The sequence below is a fragment of the Cyphomyrmex costatus genome, unplaced genomic scaffold (assembly GCF_001594065.2).
Source record: "Cyphomyrmex costatus isolate MS0001 unplaced genomic scaffold, Ccosl1.0 scaffold332, whole genome shotgun sequence".
Lineage (NCBI taxonomy): Eukaryota > Metazoa > Arthropoda > Insecta > Hymenoptera > Formicidae > Cyphomyrmex > Cyphomyrmex costatus.
This window is the reverse complement of record NW_017277473.1, coordinates 610,458-631,902: the sequence shown is the minus strand read 5'-3', so window position 1 is coordinate 631,902 and position 21,445 is coordinate 610,458. Positions and strand designations below refer to the sequence as shown.

Sequence of the window (21,445 nt, the reverse complement as noted above, 5' to 3'; positions counted from 1 at the left end):
TATTAACTAGTTGGGTATAAAGCACATTGACATTTTGATGTGCCATTCATATTTCTACGCTTGTCATTATAATAATTGATAATAATCCTATTATCATTGTAATAATCTTGGAGAGAAATGTCGGAGAGAGAGCTGTCATCAATGAACAGTGACACGCAAAACCATTCCATATTTGACGTATATACTTGACTAATACACTATTAGCCCGGATCCTCATACGGACAACAGCGCTTTGACATCGAACGCTGATTGGTGAAAAACGGGTTATGGGGGTAAATTTTACCTCGCAACCGGTTTTTCATCAATCAGCGTCCGGTGTCAAAACGCTGTTGTCCGTATGAGGATCTGGGCCCCGATTCTCTAATCCATCGTAAGAGAAACGTATACGAAAAATTAGGAAAATGCTACAGTACACGTTACGTATACTATAACGTATACTCTTACGTTTCTCTTACTGGCCGTAATCTGTTAACTTATGCTGTAATCTGTAAAAATTGACCAATTATAATCGATTATTCCCCTCTCATTCGACTGTGATTGGTCAATTTTTACAGATTACGGCATAAGTTAACAGTTTACGGCCAGTATAAATCAACCTTTAAAAAGTCTGTGCTCCCCGCTTAAGGCTTAAAACTCTGTAGATCCGAGGTTATGCCTTCTGCAAAAGTCTGTGCTGCGACCAGGAAGTAAGATATAAGGAGACTTCACTCCGTAAAATAAAAGTAGTCTCATTTTAGGTTTCGAGTACAGTTTCCGATTCTGGGCCTCTATTCTTGAAAAGAAACGTATACGAAAGTCTAGGGAAATACTATAGTATACGTAACGTATACTATAGTATTTTCCTAAATTTTAGTATACGTTTCTTTTCAAGAATAGACCCCCTGATGAGTGCGAGTAATAGGCCTTCTACAATAAGCCATTACCTAAGTTTTAAGTATTAAGTCATAAGAAATTGACCACTCACAGTCGATTATTCTTCTCACATTCGAGACTCTGATTAGAGGTTAGAGGGTGTCTAATTATTATAACTGGATTTTATTGTTTATAATGAAAAAAATGTCGCGCGGACGTAACAGAAGACATCGCAGTAAAAGTGCCATCAATAACGATTTTAGTAAGTTTTCTGTACACGTAATAGTGACAGATTTTGTATACTGTGGTAATACTGTGACTCTACTCTGATCCATCCATGCTCTGATATACCACATCTATTGCAACCACATGGCCAAGAAGACTATCTTCTTGCACATGGTAATCAAATGTGAATATTTACAATGAGTATCATAAGCATAAAACAAGAAACACATCGACCAGGTGCATTCTCAGGTCAGGCTGAGACGCCCGAAGGAGTCTTAGATCGAGGTTCTATATAAACTGATTTCACGTGTCTCGAGTACATGCGAGAATTAGCGCGAGTCTCTTCCTTGGACCTCTGGTGGCGGGTTGTACAATTAGAGAGCCTGTAATAAGAGAGTCGCCAACGTGACTCGAATCGCGTGCTGATTGGCTTTGATTGGCTTGTTGCTATTTATATATCATCGACGTGGATTGGCTCGTGACATCACGTGACATAAACGACTACGCATCCTACCGAATGCTTCACCTTGTATTTGCTTGTATTTCCACCATGGTACACGCATGGTATAAATACAAGGGTATGCTCATGCGCATGACAAATCAGATTTCTGTTCTTGATTACGTCACAACGAGTGGCAATTTTAAAAATACGAGCAACATCATCAAAATGTTAGAACATAACCTACCTATACAAACGAAAATGTCAAATTAACTGAAATTATTAATTAAATACAACAGTATATAATTTTTATAACAAGAATTGTACAACTTACCACTTTGAACATTTACACTATCTTTTCCTCACGCTATCTTTTACGCCACGTGCACTACGCCATAGACGCCATGATAAATTACGATCGATAACCGCCGATTGCACCCGAATCAGAACCGACCAATCAACGCGTACCCGAATATGACGTAGTAGCAAGAACATGCGCAAGCTGAACGAGTTTTAGAAAATTGATGAGCATCCTTGTATTTCTACCATGGTCACACGTATGTACACGTGCTTTGCTTATGAATTCCGACGAACCATTCGACCGTGACGGTGACGGACGTGTTTCGGTTCGGGTGCTTTCTATTTTATATTTTTGAAAGTGTTGCCGACTTTGACTGTGCATTGCGTCACACAGATGCGTGTCTGCGGATGAGCTCGTCTCGATAGTTCGTCATTTTGCATCATCCGCATTGCATCATCCGTTCGTTTTCATATTTTTGTACGGTTTACTTTAAAGACGTGATCCGGCCGTATCGACCTCCTATTTCATTGCTTGGAGGCGGGAGCCATTATTTAAGGAAGAAGAAGAAGAGCTTTGCTTGTGTGTGCTACCAGTTGCGCCAGGCTGCCGACAGATGGCAAAAAAAAGTACCAAATGTTTTTATTCTAGTTTTTATGGAATATATTCTGTTTGATTTTTAAAAGAAATATATTTCATTTTGTCTTGTATAGGAAAACATAATATCAAAAAGTTTGATATACATCTTCAAAAAGATGTACGTAGAAATCAATTGTTGCAACTTAGGAAAAATAAGCGTGAACAAATATTGGCACAGAAAAGGAATCTTGGTAGCTTTTCTTCAGCACCTATCCTTATCTGTGTTATACCATTGCAAAATGACATAGATACAAAAAATATTGTATCTCTTGTAACTAAGATGGATGAAACTGCTAATGTTGCTACTAGTTCAAATGGGATTATTCATATTAGGTACACTGTGGAAGAAGGAACTTGTTTCCTATACTATTAAATAATAAGTTAAAAATTTAGCATTTATTAATTTAAATTTAAATTTGTATTTATTTAGTATACCAAGGCTGAAACAACGGTTTTCTATTATTGTACCATCAATAGATGATATTTTAGCGATATTAGATGCAGCCAAAATTGCTACCACAATACTCTTTGTAACTTCTATTACAAATCGAGAAAATAACGATAAGCAAGGGCAGATTATAGATGATTGGGGCAAGGAAATTATTATGTCTTGTCTTGCTCAAGGTTTACCTTCTACCATAGTTGCAGTGCATAATATTCAGAAACTTCACATTAAAGTAAGCAATAGTACAAATAATAATTAAAAAATCTTTGGAAAGAATATAAAAATTAATTTTTATTACAAAAATGTTGTAAATTCTATGTTACATGTGTCAAATATGTTACTTATTGTTTAATATATTTTAAATGATAATAGAAACGTCAGGAATATAAGCAATCTGTGCAACGTGCAATTTCAAAATGGCTTCCTGAAGAAAAAGTATTTGAATTAGATACTACAGCTGATTGCTTAAATATGTTACGCCATGTTGGATTACAAAAACAAAGAAATTTATTTTACAAAGACATAAGACCACATCTTTTAGTTGAGGAAGTCTCCTTTGAATCTGATGATGTATGTAAAATTTACAATTAATATTTAAAATTGTATAAAAATCAAATTGTCATTTAATTGCTACATAATTCTTATCTCGACAGAATTCTCTTGACTTTGGAACTCTCATGGTCAGTGGATATTTACGAGGCACAACACCATTATCTGTTAATGGTTTGATTCATATATCAGGTTTTGGAAACTTTCAAATGTCATGCATCAAAACGTTGAGAGATCCATATTTAATTGAACGTGAGCAGAAGAAATATCTTTCTGATGATAAAATGGAATGGAAAAATGAAATCGCAATCTTAACTGCAGATCCAGAAAAGCAGGTTTATTGCACATATTTTAATATTAATGATATTTATATCTTTTGGGCTAAATGTTGCTATTCTCAAATAAAAGTATTGTTAATTCTCTTACTATTTTTTTAGTATTAAAAGTAAACATTTTAACAGTATCTATATTAGCAGCAAGAGAGGCAGAAAGTTAAAAATTATCAGAAACCACATACTTTTATAAAAATTTGTCAAAATTATTTGTAATTATTTATGTACGATTTGTGTATTAATATATCTGTATGTGACTTCGAGCAATAATAATAATATCAGTACATGCAGTTTAAAATATTAAAATTTGTAGGAATCTCTTGAGAGCGAATATATTCCTGATCCAATGGATGCTGAACAAACATGGCCTACGAAAGAGGAATTGGCTGAAGCAGCAAAAAAAAATAGAAATAGAAAAATTGTAAAAGTTGTACCAAAAGGAACTTCTGAATATCAAGCTGCATGGATACCGGATGAAGATGGAGGTTTACATGTTTTACTTCTTTTTTTCCTCCTATGAAATTATTTAATCTCCTACTTCAAAAATATGTGTATTAAAATTATATATGTTCCTTTATGTATAGAAAGCCTGGGTATATATTCAGAAAATGAGTCAGAAGACAACATGGATGTGGAAGAGGCAAAATCTGAAGCAGCTAGCAGTGAAAATCTGGAAGATGACGAACAATATGAAACTATTACGATATCGGAAGCTCCTCTGGATGAAGAACGTTACGATCAAGATATTGATATGATTGAAGAAAAGCAAGCCATGGAAAACTTTAAAGGTCACTATAATTATATGTATTATAGTACATATATAATGTACCATAGTACTTTCATTATCGTTTTAGTAATATTTTAATAAAATACAGAAGCAAAATTGGATGCACAATTTCCTGATGAAATAGATACACCTCAGGATATCTTGGCTAAAATAAGATATCAAAAATATCGAGGTCTTGAATCGTTCCGCACTAGTCCATGGGATCCAAAGGAAAATCTTCCAATTGATTATTCTCGAATAATTGAATTCGCTGATTATGATCGCAGACGAAAACGTATTTACAAAGAATGTAAAGATATCGAAGGAGTCATGGTATATATTGACAATTATTTTTTTTCAGTATTAATCTTGCATTAAATGGTTATCACAGTTTGTATGCGCGTTCGCTCGTGCGTGTCCACTACATTTTATTTGACTGTCCTTTTTTTATTTATTATTTATAAGTCACATGAAATGTGTAGCAAATGAAAAATTCTAATATCAAAATATTGAGACTTGGTTTTTTAATTATAAGCATTTAAAGTTAGCGAATCATACCTCTCTTAAAGTTTGCACGTTTAAGTTACGGTTGGCATTTTATTCCATAGTACAACTAGACTTAAATGCTCGAACATTAGGCGATATGATTCGCTAACTTTAAATGTTTATAAATGAAGAACAATATATATTATAGTCCCAACATTCTTGAATTTTCTCAATATGATTTCAAGAAACCTTAAACGTGTGTTATTACAATTTTTACCAAACACTATAGATATATGTATGTGTATTTATATATTTGTATGCTTTTAGCCAGGATGTTACATACAAGTTTGTATCGCTCGCGTTAGCAAAGAAACTTTCAAGACACTTGCTATAATAGAAAATAAGCCATTAATAGTGGCCGCTTTACTTCCATATGAACATAAAATGTCTCTTTTAAATGTTGTATTGAAACATTCAAGCAATTACACACAACCAATCAAGTCAAAGGAAAGATTGATATTTCAGTGTGGATTTAGACGATTTACAACATGTCCAATATTCAGCCAACATACAAATGGTGCTAAGCACAAGGTAAGTTAATGCGTTTTTATTTTATATATCAAATATGTTTTGTATTGTAAAGAAACATTATGTTACTTCGTCTACAAATTTATGTTTTATTATGATAAATATGTTTAGTACGAGAGATACTTTCATCCTGAAACTACTGTTGTGGCAAGTATGTACGCTCCTATTACTTTTTCACCATGTCCAGTTCTTTGTTACGTCGAGAGTAAAAGTGGCAAACTTGTATGTATTTTTTGCAGTGTTATTAGTATTGTATTAAGTCCTAAACACAATGCGAGAGAATAGCGATAGCAATAAGTTTGAACCTATCAAAAATGCGTATTCCGGTGTATTCGATTTCTGATAAGTTGAAACTTATCACTATCGCTATTCCCTCACATTGTGTTTAGAGCTTTAAAGTCGTACTATATGAGAATGAAATATAGTGTGCTGCTATCAAGTTCAAATAACATTGTCATTTTAGGAATTAATTGCAACTGGTAGTGTGTTATCTTGTAATCCCAACAGAATTGTTTCAAAACGAGTTGTTTTGAGTGGTCATCCATATAAAGTAAATAAGAGATCAGTGGTTATACGTTTTATGTTCTTTCACCGAGAGGATATCGAATGGTTCAAGCCAATCCAATTGAGAACAAAATATGGACGTAGAGGCCACATAAAGGAACCTCTTGGTAAATAGTTGATTGATAATTAATTACCAAACGATTACACCTTTCGTATTTAATACTATTTGTTACATTTATATATTTACTATTACTTATTAATTAATATACATGCTTCCGATTTTATGTTATAGGTACACATGGGCATATGAAATGCATCTTCAGTAGTCAACTAAAATCTCAAGATACAGTGTTGATGAATTTGTACAAACGAGTTTTTCCAAAATGGACTTATGAACTTGTATGAACTAATAAAAATAAAAATTATATGAACTTGTTAATCTCTTTGAAAATGTAGATTTATAATATAGCTAGCAGTGAAAATCTGGAAGATGACGAACAATATGAAACTATTACGATATCGGAAGCTCCTCTGGATGAAGAACGTTACGATCAAGATATTGATATGATTGAAGAAAAGCAAGCCATGGAAAACTTTAAAGGTCACTATAATTATATGTATTATAGTACATATATAATGTACCATAGTACTTTCATTATCGTTTTAGTAATATTTTAATAAAATACAGAAGCAAAATTGGATGCACAATTTCCTGATGAAGTAGATACACCTCAGGATATCTTGGCTAAAATAAGATATCAAAAATATCGAGGTCTTGAATCGTTCCGCACTAGTCCATGGGATCCAAAGGAAAATCTTCCAATTGATTATTCTCGAATAATTGAATTCGCTGATTATGATCGCAGACGAAAACGTATTTACAAAGAATGTAAAGATATCGAAGGAGTCATGGTATATATTGACAATTATTTTTTTTCAGTATTAATCTTGCATTAAATGGTTATCACAGTTTGTATGCGCGTTCGCTCGTGCGTGTCCACTACATTTTATTTGACTGTCCTTTTTTTATTTATTATTTATAAGTCACATGAAATGTGTAGCAAATGAAAAATTCTAATATCAAAATATTGAGACTTGGTTTTTTAATTATAAGCATTTAAAGTTAGCGAATCATACCTCTCTTAAAGTTTGCACGTTTAAGTTACGGTTGGCATTTTATTCCATAGTACAACTAGACTTAAATGCTCGAACATTAGGCGATATGATTCGCTAACTTTAAATGTTTATAAATGAAGAACAATATATATTATAGTCCCAACATTCTTGAATTTTCTCAAAATGATTTCAAGAAACCTTAAACGTGTGTTATTACAATTTTTACCAAACACTATAGATATATGTATGTGTATTTATATATTTGTATGCTTTTAGCCAGGATGTTACATACAAGTTTGTATCGCTCGCGTTAGCAAAGAAACTTTCAAGACACTTGCTATAATAGAAAATAAGCCATTAATAGTGGCCGCTTTACTTCCATATGAACATAAAATGTCTCTTTTAAATGTTGTATTGAAACATTCAAGCAATTACACACAACCAATCAAGTCAAAGGAAAGATTGATATTTCAGTGTGGATTTAGACGATTTACAACATGTCCAATATTCAGCCAACATACAAATGGTGCTAAGCACAAGGTAAGTTAATGCGTTTTTATTTTATATATCAAATATGTTTTGTATTGTAAAGAAACATTATGTTACTTCGTCTACAAATTTATGTTTTATTATGATAAATATGTTTAGTACGAGAGATACTTTCATCCTGAAACTACTGTTGTGGCAAGTATGTACGCTCCTATTACTTTTTCACCATGTCCAGTTCTTTGTTACGTCGAGAGTAAAAGTGGCAAACTTGTATGTATTTTTTGCAGTGTTATTAGTATTGTATTAAGTCCTAAACACAATGCGAGAGAATAGCGATAGCAATAAGTTTGAACCTATCAAAAATGCGTATTCCGGTGTATTCGATTTCTGATAAGTTGAAACTTATCACTATCGCTATTCCCTCACATTGTGTTTAGAGCTTTAAAGTCGTACTATATGAGAATGAAATATAGTGTGCTGCTATCAAGTTCAAATAACATTGTCATTTTAGGAATTAATTGCAACTGGTAGTGTGTTATCTTGTAATCCCAACAGAATTGTTTCAAAACGAGTTGTTTTGAGTGGTCATCCATATAAAGTAAATAAGAGATCAGTGGTTATACGTTTTATGTTCTTTCACCGAGAGGATATCGAATGGTTCAAGCCAATCCAATTGAGAACAAAATATGGACGTAGAGGCCACATAAAGGAACCTCTTGGTAAATAGTTGATTGATAATTAATTACCAAACGATTACACCTTTCGTATTTAATACTATTTGTTACATTTATATATTTACTATTACTTATTAATTAATATACATGCTTCCGATTTTATGTTATAGGTACACATGGGCATATGAAATGCATCTTCAGTAGTCAACTAAAATCTCAAGATACAGTGTTGATGAATTTGTACAAACGAGTTTTTCCAAAATGGACTTATGAACTTGTATGAACTAATAAAAATAAAAATATATGATCTTGTTATTCTCTTTGAAATAGTCTACAAATTTGCTCTATATTCCGTTAACGAAAAAATGTAAATTAACAAAACTGGTTTTAAGAGGACGTATAAACGTCAAAAGCGTCATTTCTTTACGCTTGTGTATTATCTGTTCGAAATAAAAACGATTAATGTCATCACTGTCATCAGGTATATTCCAGCGTGTTCCGCATATTTGAAAATGCTTAGAAAATGGCGTTCGCGCTTCACTGAGTATCGAGAGCACATGGGCATGTGCGATTTTCGCATGAACCGCGTCCTCAATTAAGCCCTAAACACAATGCGAGGGAATAGCGATAGCGATAAGTTTCAACCTATCAAAAATGCGGTGTATTCGATTTCTGATAAGTTAAAACTTATCGCTATTCCCTCGCATTGTGTTTAGGGCTTTAGTACGTTGAAATTTTTATTCTCTGTTTCTTTTATTCTACGCAGCTTTTAGAAATCCGACCATTTGTCGGACCATTTTTTTATTTTAATGTAATATATATACATTTACAATAGTGTAAAACTAATCATTTAAAATGCAACATTTTTGAGATTGTGATATTTAATCTAAATGGTAAGAGCCCGCTGACCTTATATTATAAAAATACGTTGAATCGATGTTTTCGCGTAAAAATGAAGATTTGACAAGAAAAATGCCTCGCTCTATTTCGTGAACCGAAATATTTTTAAGTTGACTATTCAGGTTAGTAAATTTATCAGCCACGAAATGTGTTGTAATTTCATGTTCAATATCAATTATAGTTTGTAAAAATAATTCTCTGCTGATAATAATTCTGTATAACTAATAATAATTCTGTCTACTTTATAATACTTGTATTTTAGAGCAATTTATTTTGAAACAGTGAATTTGTGTTTTGGAGTACTGATTTTGTAATTGTACAGCAAAAAATTTATGTAGTTAAACCAGAAAATTATTTTTAGAAATTAATTGATATTGCACATGAGACCACAGCGCATTTCGTGGTTGTGACAGATTTCCTAACCTGAATAGTCGTCAACTTAAAATATTTTGGTTCACGAAGCAGAGCGGGGTTTTTTTCTTGTCAAATCTTCATTTTTACATGAAAACGCATCGATTCAGTGTATTTTAATTTCTTAAAATTTTAGAGATTGTCGAGGGTATAAAAAGGATCATTTTTTGCAAATGGACCTAGGGTTGGAAGCGTGTCGTTACATTGCTACGATGGCCAGTGTTCCAAAAAGGTCCAATCTCGAAAAATATATTTAATAAAAAATTGTTTCACATAAAAGTTGTAGGGTGTAAAAAGATCTATTTACTGATTTTACGAGTTGCCTTAATGATGTCGCCAAGATCGAATTCCTTAAGCAAGATCCAGCAAGATCGATGATTGCTGTAATGACATGCTTCCAACCCTAAGTCCATTTGCAAAAAACGATCATTTTGGTGCCTCAACAATCTATGAGAGTTTATCGGTTGAATTTCTAAACACCCTGTATATAAATGTTCAAGTTTAATTCAATCTTGGTCAAAATTATTTCAGATTGATTAATACATGTATATACACATATAACTAGTAATAAATTATTCAAAACTTAAGATGATACGCTCATTAATGAGAAGCCCAGTGTTAATGTCTATATTTCCATTTCAAAATGAGAGTGATCTGTATGATAAGCCTGTGAATACAGTAATAAAACCATTTGATGATGAATTAGGTTGGGACAGAGTAAAAAGAATATTTTCTTTGGAGTATGTATTGTGTACATATATATTCAAATATAAAACTTTTTACTTTAATTGCGTACAAAACATTTTTATTACAATGGTTTGTAATTTTATTTTTTAGCGAAAATGGCTTTTATACAAAGGAATTACAATCTATTATAAATATAACGGTGTCAGGTTTTGGAATTGGCTTAGCTCTGGGTGGTTTGAAGTCAACCAAAAGTACACTAAATAATTTCATCATGAATAACGAAGCAACACGATTCATAAGTCATTTTGATGCAAAACGCGATCTTCAACACTCAGTTGTTACAAATTTTCTCAAAAAGGGTGGACGGTATGGAACAAAACTTGGAACATTTTGTTTTATTTTTAGGTATGTATACTTTTTTATGGTCTAAAATTTATGTGTATGTAGAGAGAAAGAGAGAGAGAGAGATTATTTAAATGTTTTCTTTTATAGTTCAATAACAACATGTACATCAGCATATCGTGGAAAAATAGCAATAGAGAATTATATGTTGGGCGGTGCTGTAACAGGATTAGGATTTAAAATAAACTTGGGATTTCGAGGGATGCTTGTTGGCACTGGACTTGGTGGTATATTAGGTGGAATATGTGGTGGTTTATCAGTTCTTATTCTTAAATTATCAGGAATAACCATGGATGAAGTATTAGAAGCACAAAACCAATGGATAAGTTCGAGAAATACGTAAGTAAAATATTATCCACTGTATAATTTAAATATTAAATTTGATATTTTTTACAAGAGATTTTCTCACCATGTACATTCAATATATACTGTATTGTATCGTTGAATGTATAAGTTATAAAGTTATACTAATTATTTTAATATATTGATGTTATATATTTATCGATTGTAGAGTACGTGAACAAATAAAATTAAATATGAATAATGAATTATCAGAATTACAAGAGTTATATGAAGAAAATAAAAAACTGCAGAATATTGATGAAGAAAATAATAAAAACCAAAACAAAGTGAACCCATAATTATACAAATAAATCTTGTACATAGAAGAACACATGTGAGATTGAAAATTTTATTATCCATTTGTCATTGCTTTAAAATTTTGTTAGATGCGAAATAATTAAAAAATATTTTCTAACAAATATGAATTTTACATATAATTTATCACAGTAAGTATAAAGTTTAACAAATCCTTTATATGTATTATATACATATATAATTGGTTTAGAGATCAAACAATAAAATAAATAATTATGTACTTTAAGTATATATTTACACAGAATAGGCCAAAATAAATGTCTTTCTCTTCTTTTAAGTAAATGAGAAATAAGAATCATGCATATTTCATAACAATGCGTGCACAAAAATATATTAGAAGTCACTATCCTGCTTTTATTATAACATTAATAATCTTTTAATTTTCTTGTTCAGAAGACGCTAACTCTTGAATTTTAGTTATACGCTTAGCACCTCTGTTCGGTGGACCCTTGGGTTTAGCGAATTTTGGTTGATGTAAACTGATTTTTGGATGTAATTCCTCTTGAAAAAATTCTTCAGTAAGTTCCTGTCCAGTAGTTATTTCAAGCTGTGCAATTAAATTGTAAAGAAAAATTATAATATGATTTATGTAATGTACATCTAATAGAATAAAAATTTAGAAAATGAATAATGTATATATATCAAATAAATATCAAAGAAATAGTCACACACACGCACGCACGCACGCACATACACACATATATACATACATAAAATATATATATACATATACACATACACATGAGATTTACTACTGTAGAAATAGAGAAAATCAGGAAAAAGATGAGTTATTAGGAGTACAAATTAGTTCGATCCGTTTTCCAAAAGATAATTGCCTCCAAAGATGAGTCATTTTTTCGAGATGGAATTCGAAAATTGCCTGAGAGATGGGAAAAAATAGTAGCCAGCGATGGACAATACTTTAATTAATCTGTTTTCATCATTCATTTTGTTTTGAAATAAATGCATTTTTGAATACAAAAAATGGACCGAACTAATTTGTACACCTAATATATAAACATATGGCTGTAGATCATATAGCAGGCCTATTCTGCAAGTTGTAATAAAACATGCTTTTAAATCTTAAAAATAACTACATACCCATTTTAAGAAGTGTGTATCGCCAAATCATCCTTGGCAATAGCAATATACATACCTAAGTGGTCCTTACTAATTACATATATATGTATCTAGTATAAATGTATATAATACTGAATATAATAGAAAAAGAAACACCAAATTGTAAGTTTAAGTTGCATAATGCTTTATTATTTCCAGTATATTCAATATTGGCAAGATGTGTATATATATATACAATTTTCTTGATTTTAAGTTATATGCATATAAATGAAAAGTCCAGAGCCAAGATAAAATCGAAGTTACAGAATAGGCCTGATATATTTAACTGAAGTATATTATATATTAGGCAATATTATGTGGGTCATAATTTAAAAAAATAAAATACATATATTTAATTAGTCTTCAGTATAGTACAAGATTAATTTAAATATATTATGCAAATATGAGCCAAAAATTGTACTTTTTCCTTTTTTGCTTTAGACATGTCTCTCTCTTCTCTCTCTCTCTCTCTCTCTCTCTCTCTCTCTCTCTCTCTCTCTCTCTCTCTCTCTCTTTTTCTCAACTAAACTACAAAGTTAAATAATTCACTAAAAATAAGGGATATATATAACAATTAGGATTATAAAAAATTTGTAAAATCATATAAAAACCGTACTAATATAAAAAATATTAACTACGCACGGAAGGAAAAAATTCAAGAATTTGGCTCAAATAATTTTCACAGCACAAGTAGACCCAGCTGATTTTATTAATCATTTTTCCGCACGCGTATTTTAGATTAAAACATTCAAAAAGTTTATAAAAAGCTACAAGTATTAAGAAAATACAGATCACAAAAAATAGAATGCCTCTCATATATTTTGTTGCGGACTATCAAATTGTAGTCCTATCTGCTGTAAATTGCATGTCCACTTAAATATTAAAAAAAAATTTCTCTATAGATATTTTATTATTTAAATAATACTGTAATATATATTATATGTATTAAATAATGCTCTCAATATTTTGAATAACATAACTCTTTAAAATTTCAGTAACGATATAAGGATAATAAATACAATAATTACATTAATTTTGTTTAATAGTTATGTGTAATATTTAACAGCTGATAGGACTCACTAAGATCAGTCTTACATCATACACATATTCGTAAAATATTTTTAGCATTTACAATAGTGTAGAACATGGTATAAAATTTTATATGTAAAATAACTGGTGTTATCACTATCTTGTAGCTGAAATAATAGTGTGCGAAAAAAATATATCCACATTAATGTGGTGTTTGCATATTTATCACTCATCTACTACTTATTATCATATTGAAAATATATAGAGAAGTTAGGTTAATGGCTTTAGCTCTTTCTCTCTTTCCTTCTATCTATTTAGAGCACAAATGGAATTTTTCCTAACTCTCTACTCACATCACATATGGTGTATATAGTTACCACAGATCAATATTAAAAATATTATGTTTATCGAATCTCATATGAACATTTAAATGAGTTTAAAAAAAAAGCTAAGCCTTCAAATTTCACTCTATAAAAATACTTAAGACACATATCACCTTTATAAGACTAGGAACTAATTCACAGTACTTGGTACAATATATATATATATATATTTTTTAAACATTTTTAAAGAAAATATATATTTTAGATATAGAAATGTTGCATGTAAAATATATATGTATATATAAAATTATTAAAATAAAGAGGAACTCTATATGAATAGAATGTGTTAGGTTCTGTATAAAACTAAATTACATACATATTTCACACAATTGCTATCACATGACATAATACTATATTATATAAAAATCAAAAAGTGAGGCTTAGCTTTCAATGTTAAACAAAATAATCTAATTCAACCTAATTCTTGACACTATTTTTCACTATATAATATGAATTAATGAATATAGTAAATATGTGAAACACATGAACTATATGGGGTTATCTGTATCATAGGCATGTCACACTTATTATCAATAGATATAATGACGTTTTGCAAAGAACCTTCCACATGATAATTTTGCTTTTAAAATTTAGAAAAATACATTATCTGGTCTACTCTGTTTTGCTACTTAGATTTACGTATCACTTTGATAAATTAATTCTAAATGCTGATAAACAACACAGATTAATTTTCTTTGCATGATGCAATACATTTTCTGCTACTTGTAAATTTATATTTATATATATATATATATATATATAATTAGATAAATGTAATTTGCTCTAACATGAAACATTGGAAACCCATTATTTTATTTTAAATGACATATCCTATGTCAATATCATACTATCACAATTCTGGAATTCATGAAGGAAGATATTTGATGCACAAAACATCATAAATACTTCAATTAGCAAAAAGCAATAATAATGGCAGAGATGAATGCTTTAAACCAGTTTTAGCTTAAGACACAAGACCGTTTCTGTTTTGATTTTTTCTCTGGTATGGATTGAGTAGGGGCACAAGGTGTCGACGGAGTTGCAGGAGTTATTGCAGCTGAGTCTTTTATGCTTGGAGGATCTTCCAACTTATCTGCCAATTCCTCTCCACTATTAACTTCCAACTAGGGTTGCAGTTATATAATACAGAGATGGCAGTTATATATATATATATATGTGCACATGTACACATATACTAAGAATATATTTTTTAGTTAATCATAAATAAATAATAATTGCTTTTCTAAGTATATATAATAGTATTACACTTAGAAATGCAACACACATAATTCTATATATGATACAATATTGCAATTACAACTATAATATTATTACAGTATAGGAAGATACAAAAAAAAATATATATATAGATTTCCATTAAGATTTTAAAAAGAAATTACAGATGAATATGCTAGATTTGTATTCAAAATAGTTATAGTCATAAAACACATGCATATGATATCAATCAAATGTTACTCTTTTATTATTTAAAGAATATGCTTATTTGATTGAAATATATGATTTTTAAACTTAAAACAATACTTATAAAGAAAAATATTTACATAAAGCAGATTAGAGTCAAAGTGAATTATTAAGTTATAGTGAATTATTAAGATATTAAAAATACTAACCTTTTTTATTATGGTTACTCCTAGAGACTGGATTAGGTCCAATAGAGGTGCTTTGCATGAAGAATATAACATTCTTTCTTTAATACTGCAATTGTATCCTGGCATACTATATATGAAAACTGAAAAGAGAAAGAAAAATTATTCTTCCATACTATACAGATAGATAAAAATATTATTTATATCGCTTACCTATGCTTTCTGTATAATCTCCTTCATGAGTATGTTTGAAATTATAAAGATGATATCTAGCAGCATCAGATGGAACTTTAGTAGGTAATTTATCCAGTGAAATATCACAAGCTGTGACTAAATGTATCTTTTCTTCTTCCAATTCAATTTTTAATTGGATGTATTCATAAATTCCTTTACCCAGCTCTGTAATGGCTTGCTTGGCTTCATCTGTTACTGGAAAGGCTACGCCACTTAAAGTCTGATGTCTTGTTTCGACACTGTAGTCTGTAGTAGCAGTAGTCTTCTTCAATTCAGCTAATTCTTCCTCAGCTGTTGTCAGTGGTACAGGTGCTGTATCGTTTCTTTTATGTTTGTGATAACCTTCTAATGTAATATCTTCTGGGACAGTACCATGTAATTCTTCTTTTATTGAGGCTGTACCAAATTCTTGCTTGAGTGTGGCCTTAGTAGAAGCATAGAGCATTTTCTGTCGTACTGGTGCCGTATCGGGAGACCAAGATATAAATAACCAATCATAACCAGAATCTGGCGATTTTGTGTCCAACCTATAAAGGATATAAGCTGGTTGATTTTCCACTATCAGCGGCTTGATCATCTTATCGTAATCATCTTGCCATTTGTTAATTGGCTTCAGACTAGATGCCGGAGTCAATTCCTCTGGAAAACGGAAAGAATAATTACTAAAGATGCTATACTGCCTGTTTTGCTCTTCAGAGGATTGATTATGTATCTTGAAATGAGATGTAAATTACAAAGACAATATTTGTTCACTTTTCTAATTTTTACTCTGTTTCAAGATACACAATTGATCTCTAGATCTTATAGTAAAACGAACACATGTTGCTATAAGATTCGATAACAAAAATTTTTGCTACAATCCAAACTTACCATTCTCTATTGAAATTTTTAGTACTCGTATTTTTCCATCACGACATTTTGCGAACAACTTCTTCAATGCATCATTGGCTAAAACAAATCAATCATTGTTAATAAAAGATTTGACGGTTAAGGTCGGATAAGATTCTGTTATCAATTCACTGCAATTAATTTTTGCCGTGGCGATGCACTATGCTATGAGCAGAGACATATAATCACCCTTGATTCCAGTCTGGTGTGACATTATTTCACGAAGAACTCTTATTGCTGCCTGCAGCTGTCTGTCGCTTGCTGTCGTTGTGTCGGAGTTGGCCGGAATATCAGGGAATACGTCAACAGTCGCCCACGGTCGCCTACGCGCGTCCGACAGAGTTATTTTTTTCTATCTGCCAAAGTTTTCGCGAGAGAAGACCTCTCGCTTCACTCGACTCGATTGTCAAGTGTAATAAAGCCCTGTCTCCACGGTGTTAGAACGAGTTCTCCTCGGACCCAGAAATGTGTAGCCAATCAACAAGCAATTTTTACGGAAAAACGACTAGTTGATTGGACAGATATTTCTCGGACCGAGATTTGGCATCGTGGACTGCGTGGGCACAGATCAGGAATACTCGATGATAAACAATAAGCGAATTAGCCAATTAGAAATATTAGAATCATATAGTTGCAAAAAAAAAAAAAAGATTAGATTGAGGAAAACGTTCGACTGCGATTGGTGATACCAGTTTTGACGTTGTTTAACGAGATCCGATAAGAGAAACGTGGCCAATCTCGATCGAGAAATCTCGACATGTCATCCAATTGATGATTGTTAAAGCTTATTTATATATAAACCTCGTTTACATATTAATGCTTTATTTAAAAAAATTTCCATGACATGCGCTACATCGCATTATATCGGGCTTATAATATGAACTATATTTTTAGAATATAAATAAATAATCTTACCATGGGCAATGTGAAATTTTCTTCGTCCGCAATGTTTTATAATACGTAGCCCCTATACATATTTATTATTCTTTATTTTAATAATTTGAGCCTGTTTTACATTTTTGTTTAATAACGAGATTTATTATACCATGATAGAAGTTAAATTGTATTTTACTTTCTCTTATATATGTGTGCAGATTTAATTCACAAGTCCCCTGATAACATAATAGCTAGGTGTAGTATAAGCCTTTTGAGCCTCAATAAATTGATCAATTACAGTCGAATTTGAGAAGAATAATCTACTCTGTGATTAATCAATTTCTTAAAACTCAATTAAGACTTATTGTACCTATCGTGTTGCAGGACTTGATAAAAAAAAAATTGATTGTGCCTTTTCAACATTCAACATTGCGGACGGAGAATTAAAACTTTTTCTCAGCGTGTCTCAGAACGTATCGAGACTTTTTGAAAACGCGACAGTCCGTTCATGGATCTGCGCAGGCTGTCAGTGGACAATTACGATAAATTACGATAGCCGAATGTTGAGGAATATACAGAAGCATCAAGAGAGGAATCTGATGTGCCACGCATGGCACACAATAGTACAGAAATAATTTCCGATAAATGGAATACACGCGTCGCTCGAAACGACATTGTCGAAAGGCCATTGTCACTTTAATCTCTACGAACAGCTGTCTGCTAATGCTCCCGCTATTGCGCACGCGTGGAATTCGTTTCTCCATCTGGGAGCGGGAGTGACGTATCCTGGATTGTGCCTGATTCCTGACGGCGGATACGAAGGTGTGAAGAACGAGCGATCGTGTATTTTGAAGGAGTTTTCCACTTTAACCTCTTGACGGAGCTGGATTTCGCTGCACGGGATTCAATATGTTGGCCCTCATCAATCGGATCTTGGACTGGTTCAAGTCCCTCTTCTGGAAGGAAGAGATGGAACTCACCCTCGTTGGCCTGCAGTACAGTGGAAAAACTACCTTCGTGAATGTCATAGCGGTACGTGAGTCATGAATTTCCTCTGTTTAGGAGAATGTACGTGAGTCGACCTCGCGAATGTACAAGTCGATATCGACGAGAGGCAAGGCTTGCGAAAGCACTTCGTGTGTGTGTGTCTCAATGGCTTGGTTAGATTCAATAACCCCTTCGAAATAACTCCGTCGTTGTGTTAACATACACCGTATACGCCCTTACGTCAAATGATTTGGCATACGATTGACGATATGTAATTGCAATTGACTGCGATAGTCATTGAATTGTGTTGTCGTTTATTTTTCTTCTCCTGCCTCACTTTCTCTTTCCGTTTTTTCCACTTATTTTTTTTTTTCACGGATTGTTATTGCAAATGTATAATAAAACTTATTGTTTCTGCATTTATAACTTGAATTTTTTTTATAAACGAACTAATTAAAAATTAAATTTGTTTACGTAAAATTTGAATACGTTCATTTATGGTACATCATTTTCGTTTTAATTGGAATTAAATTAAAATTATAATCTTTGTATTATCAGAATTATTAGTGATAATTGTATGTGTCATTGTTCTTAAATATGGACGACTAACAAAGACAATCTTTCTCCTTTCTGTATTCAGTCGGGTCAGTTTAGCGAAGATATGATACCGACTGTAGGCTTCAACATGCGTAAAATAACCAAAGGCAATGTCACTATAAAAGTATGGGACATTGGTGGTCAACCAAGGTTTAGATCTATGTGGGAGAGATACTGTAGAGGAGTAAACGCCATAGTTTACATGGTGGATGCAGCTGATTCAGAGAAGATTGAGGCAAGCCGTAATGAATTACACAATTTGTTGGATAAACCACAATTGTCTGGAATACCAGTGTTGGTTCTGGGTAATAAAAGGGATCTACCTCATGCATTGGACGAGAATGGGCTCATAGAAAGAATGTAAGTTTCACATTCAGCTGGGTGTAATATTTTGCAAATGTATGAATGTATATATATATTTTTTATTCTAGGAATCTATCTGCGATTCAGGACCGTGAGATTTGTTGCTACAGTATTTCGTGTAAAGAAAAAGACAATATCGATATTACGTTACAATGGCTCATAGCGCATTCGAAAAGTGGAATTCGTTAATAATCTTAAAATATCCCATTTGTTAGTATCAGCGAGACTTTGATACTGATAACAGTATTGGGATCAATTGTGAAATGATCGCATTGAGCAAACATTGTTCAAAACTGAAGTCATTATTGTAGAAAATTACTTGAGCTTTAGCTGATCTAAGTTGGATGGTGCGAATATGCCATGGTAAAATTTAAAAATCATGCTTGTATGCCAAGAATATGCTCGTGTGAATTATACCATAAGGCACTCATTTCCCGCGAGCACCTTAGTAATAAGGAACAATTTTTTATATTTTCGTTTTAGGTAAGTCCAAGAATATATTCCAATACTTAATATAACAATTAAATGTAATTAGTATCTCTGTATTTTCTATAATTACCGCTATTGTGTAAAGCTGAAATAATACCAACATAATCGCAGTTAATTATTGTGATATTATAGTCTAGATGTTGATAATCTGATTTCGTCTTGTACCCTTGAAAGATACCAAACGTTTCATGTATAAATTAGAGAAAATTGTAGCTATTACGAAATACACACGCGCAAAGATATCACTATTAATTAATATACTATAGTATATACATATACATATATACTATATATATATGTATATATGTATACACACACCTCGAAAACTTTAATAACAAATAAAAACGACGTATTGCAAACATCATCTCTTTTTGTTTCTTCTTACTTCAAGAATGTGATAATCCTGAGTCAGATGCTACTCTCGTGCGTTTACGTATAAAGAACTATGACGGTGCATATATTTACCATATTTATCAAATATTCCACAAGGACAATAGAAAAAAAATAATGACAGTAATGGAAACAACCTAAAAACAATTTGGTAAACAGCTCATAAAGTACTACGAGAAGTAAAAATTCTATTATATAAATGTTTAAAATAATTGGATTGCAATAGAATAGATAGATTTTATTTACTCTGCAGCAATATCAGGAAGTTTAAACGCTCACACATTTTTTCGCGTTGTTTATCCTATAAATTGATTTCTTTTCATTCATTTCTATCTATATATAAAGTTTTATATAATACGCTTAAATTTCCCTTAATCCAATTTTCTGTCATTTAAATTGCTTCTAATGAAATATTTCTAAATAACTCAGTTCGATTGGCTGTATTTCGTGACATAATTGTGAAATTGTCACAGAGCTGAACTGCTTTGTATATCGTGTAGTGTATCATGGTGGAATCCTTTTCGATTCCTTCATGCCATGTACATTGAAATATTTCAATATTTATTTGTATCGAATTCCAAGTATGTATTTTTCAAAAAAATCGTTACAATGAAATTTTTAAATAATATATACTGTATAGGAAAGGATAGAGCTAAGTTCAAATTGCTGAAATAAAATTTCGGTTAAATTGAACTATGCTTACATGACAATATGGTATTTCATTTTTCTAGTGGTGTTCATTACAGCCAATTTTTGTTATATTTATTAACTGTACATGACTCACTTTTAATAAAGTGGTCACAATAATATGTATTAAATTGTCGGCAAAAAATCAGTTACATATTACAGCAGAAAAAATTCTTGAGGTTTCATCAACGATTTGCGGATACATGTACATAATGATAAAGATAAAAACGATTATCGTATCTCCTATTTTATAATGCATATGTTATAATACAGAATCATGGATGGAATGATACGTTTCCATCTTTCAGGGACAGAAAATATGCTCACATACATATAG

The 21,445-nt window shown here is 31.5% G+C and overlaps 4 protein-coding genes across 6 annotated transcripts; 3 read left to right on the top strand and 1 right to left on the bottom strand.

Moving 5' to 3' along the window:
* Window positions 1-2,430: 2,430 nt before the first annotated feature.
* On the top strand, window positions 2,431-8,685 carry LOC108775985 (pre-rRNA-processing protein TSR1 homolog). The gene is made up of 18 exons (XM_018542466.1): window positions 2,431-2,443; window positions 2,501-2,786; window positions 2,884-3,130; window positions 3,271-3,468; window positions 3,552-3,782; window positions 4,093-4,264; window positions 4,364-4,567; window positions 4,655-4,878; window positions 5,359-5,622; window positions 5,731-5,841; window positions 6,083-6,290; window positions 6,416-6,522; window positions 6,580-6,724; window positions 6,812-7,035; window positions 7,516-7,779; window positions 7,888-7,998; window positions 8,240-8,447; window positions 8,573-8,685. The coding sequence occupies exons 1-18, from the start codon at window positions 2,431-2,433 to the stop codon at window positions 8,683-8,685; spliced, it is 3,330 nt and encodes a 1,109-aa protein (XP_018397968.1).
* A 591-nt stretch (window positions 8,686-9,276) lies between these two features.
* 140up (RPII140-upstream gene protein) lies at window positions 9,277-11,470 on the top strand. The gene is made up of 5 exons (XM_018542509.1): window positions 9,277-9,295; window positions 10,245-10,453; window positions 10,551-10,805; window positions 10,893-11,141; window positions 11,314-11,470. The coding sequence occupies exons 2-5, from the start codon at window positions 10,302-10,304 to the stop codon at window positions 11,441-11,443; spliced, it is 786 nt and encodes a 261-aa protein (XP_018398011.1). The 5' UTR covers window positions 9,277-9,295; window positions 10,245-10,301; the 3' UTR covers window positions 11,444-11,470.
* A 260-nt stretch (window positions 11,471-11,730) lies between these two features.
* On the bottom strand, window positions 11,731-17,170 carry twf (twinfilin actin binding protein). Of its 3 annotated transcripts, XM_018542470.1 has the most exons (6): window positions 16,909-17,170; window positions 16,702-16,779; window positions 15,811-16,470; window positions 15,622-15,740; window positions 14,969-15,114; window positions 11,924-12,006 (listed from the first exon to the last, which is right to left on the bottom strand). In XM_018542470.1, the coding sequence occupies exons 1-6, from the start codon at window positions 16,931-16,933 to the stop codon at window positions 11,997-11,999; spliced, it is 1,038 nt and encodes a 345-aa protein (XP_018397972.1). In that variant the 5' UTR covers window positions 16,934-17,170; the 3' UTR covers window positions 11,924-11,996. The 3 variants fall into 3 exon arrangements, with proteins under 3 accessions (XP_018397969.1, XP_018397972.1, XP_018397971.1); XM_018542467.1 differs by lacking the exon at window positions 14,969-15,114 and having other exon boundaries at window positions 11,731-12,006; XM_018542469.1 differs by lacking the exon at window positions 11,924-12,006 and having other exon boundaries at window positions 14,950-15,114.
* A 1,224-nt stretch (window positions 17,171-18,394) lies between these two features.
* Window positions 18,395-20,261, top strand: Arl8 (ADP-ribosylation factor-like protein 8). The gene is made up of 3 exons (XM_018542471.1): window positions 18,395-18,627; window positions 19,223-19,539; window positions 19,611-20,261. The coding sequence occupies exons 1-3, from the start codon at window positions 18,505-18,507 to the stop codon at window positions 19,729-19,731; spliced, it is 561 nt and encodes a 186-aa protein (XP_018397973.1). The 5' UTR covers window positions 18,395-18,504; the 3' UTR covers window positions 19,732-20,261.
* Window positions 20,262-21,445: the final 1,184 nt, after the last annotated feature.

What these genes read in the sequence shown, in the direction of transcription:
- LOC108775985 (XM_018542466.1), top strand. An exon ending in CAAAATGGACTTATGAACTT is followed by an intron (nt 6,523 to 6,579) that starts GTATGAACTAAT and finishes TTGAAAATGTAG; the next exon opens with ATTTATAATATAGCTAGCAG. An exon ending in AGCCATGGAAAACTTTAAAG is followed by an intron (nt 6,725 to 6,811) that starts GTCACTATAATT and finishes AATAAAATACAG; the next exon opens with AAGCAAAATTGGATGCACAA.
- 140up (XM_018542509.1), top strand. Translation starts at nt 10,302, where the DNA reads ATGATACGCTCATTAATGAGAAGCCCAGTGTTAATGTCTATATTTCCA. An exon ending in ACATTTTGTTTTATTTTTAG is followed by an intron (nt 10,806 to 10,892) that starts GTATGTATACTT and finishes TTTCTTTTATAG; the next exon opens with TTCAATAACAACATGTACAT. An exon ending in TGGATAAGTTCGAGAAATAC is followed by an intron (nt 11,142 to 11,313) that starts GTAAGTAAAATA and finishes TATCGATTGTAG; the next exon opens with AGTACGTGAACAAATAAAAT.
- twf (XM_018542467.1), bottom strand. Translation starts at nt 16,933, where the DNA reads ATGTCACACCAGACTGGAATCAAGG. An exon ending in AAAAATTTCAATAGAGAATG is followed by an intron (nt 16,471 to 16,701) that starts GTAAGTTTGGAT and finishes TCCGTTTTCCAG; the next exon opens with AGGAATTGACTCCGGCATCT. An exon ending in GAGTAACCATAATAAAAAAG is followed by an intron (nt 12,007 to 15,621) that starts GTTAGTATTTTT and finishes TTAATTGCACAG; the next exon opens with CTTGAAATAACTACTGGACA.
- Arl8 (XM_018542471.1), top strand. Translation starts at nt 18,505, where the DNA reads ATGTTGGCCCTCATCAATCGGATCTTGGACTGGTTCAAGTCCCTCTTC. An exon ending in CCTTCGTGAATGTCATAGCG is followed by an intron (nt 18,628 to 19,222) that starts GTACGTGAGTCA and finishes TTCTGTATTCAG; the next exon opens with TCGGGTCAGTTTAGCGAAGA. An exon ending in AATGGGCTCATAGAAAGAAT is followed by an intron (nt 19,540 to 19,610) that starts GTAAGTTTCACA and finishes TTTTTATTCTAG; the next exon opens with GAATCTATCTGCGATTCAGG.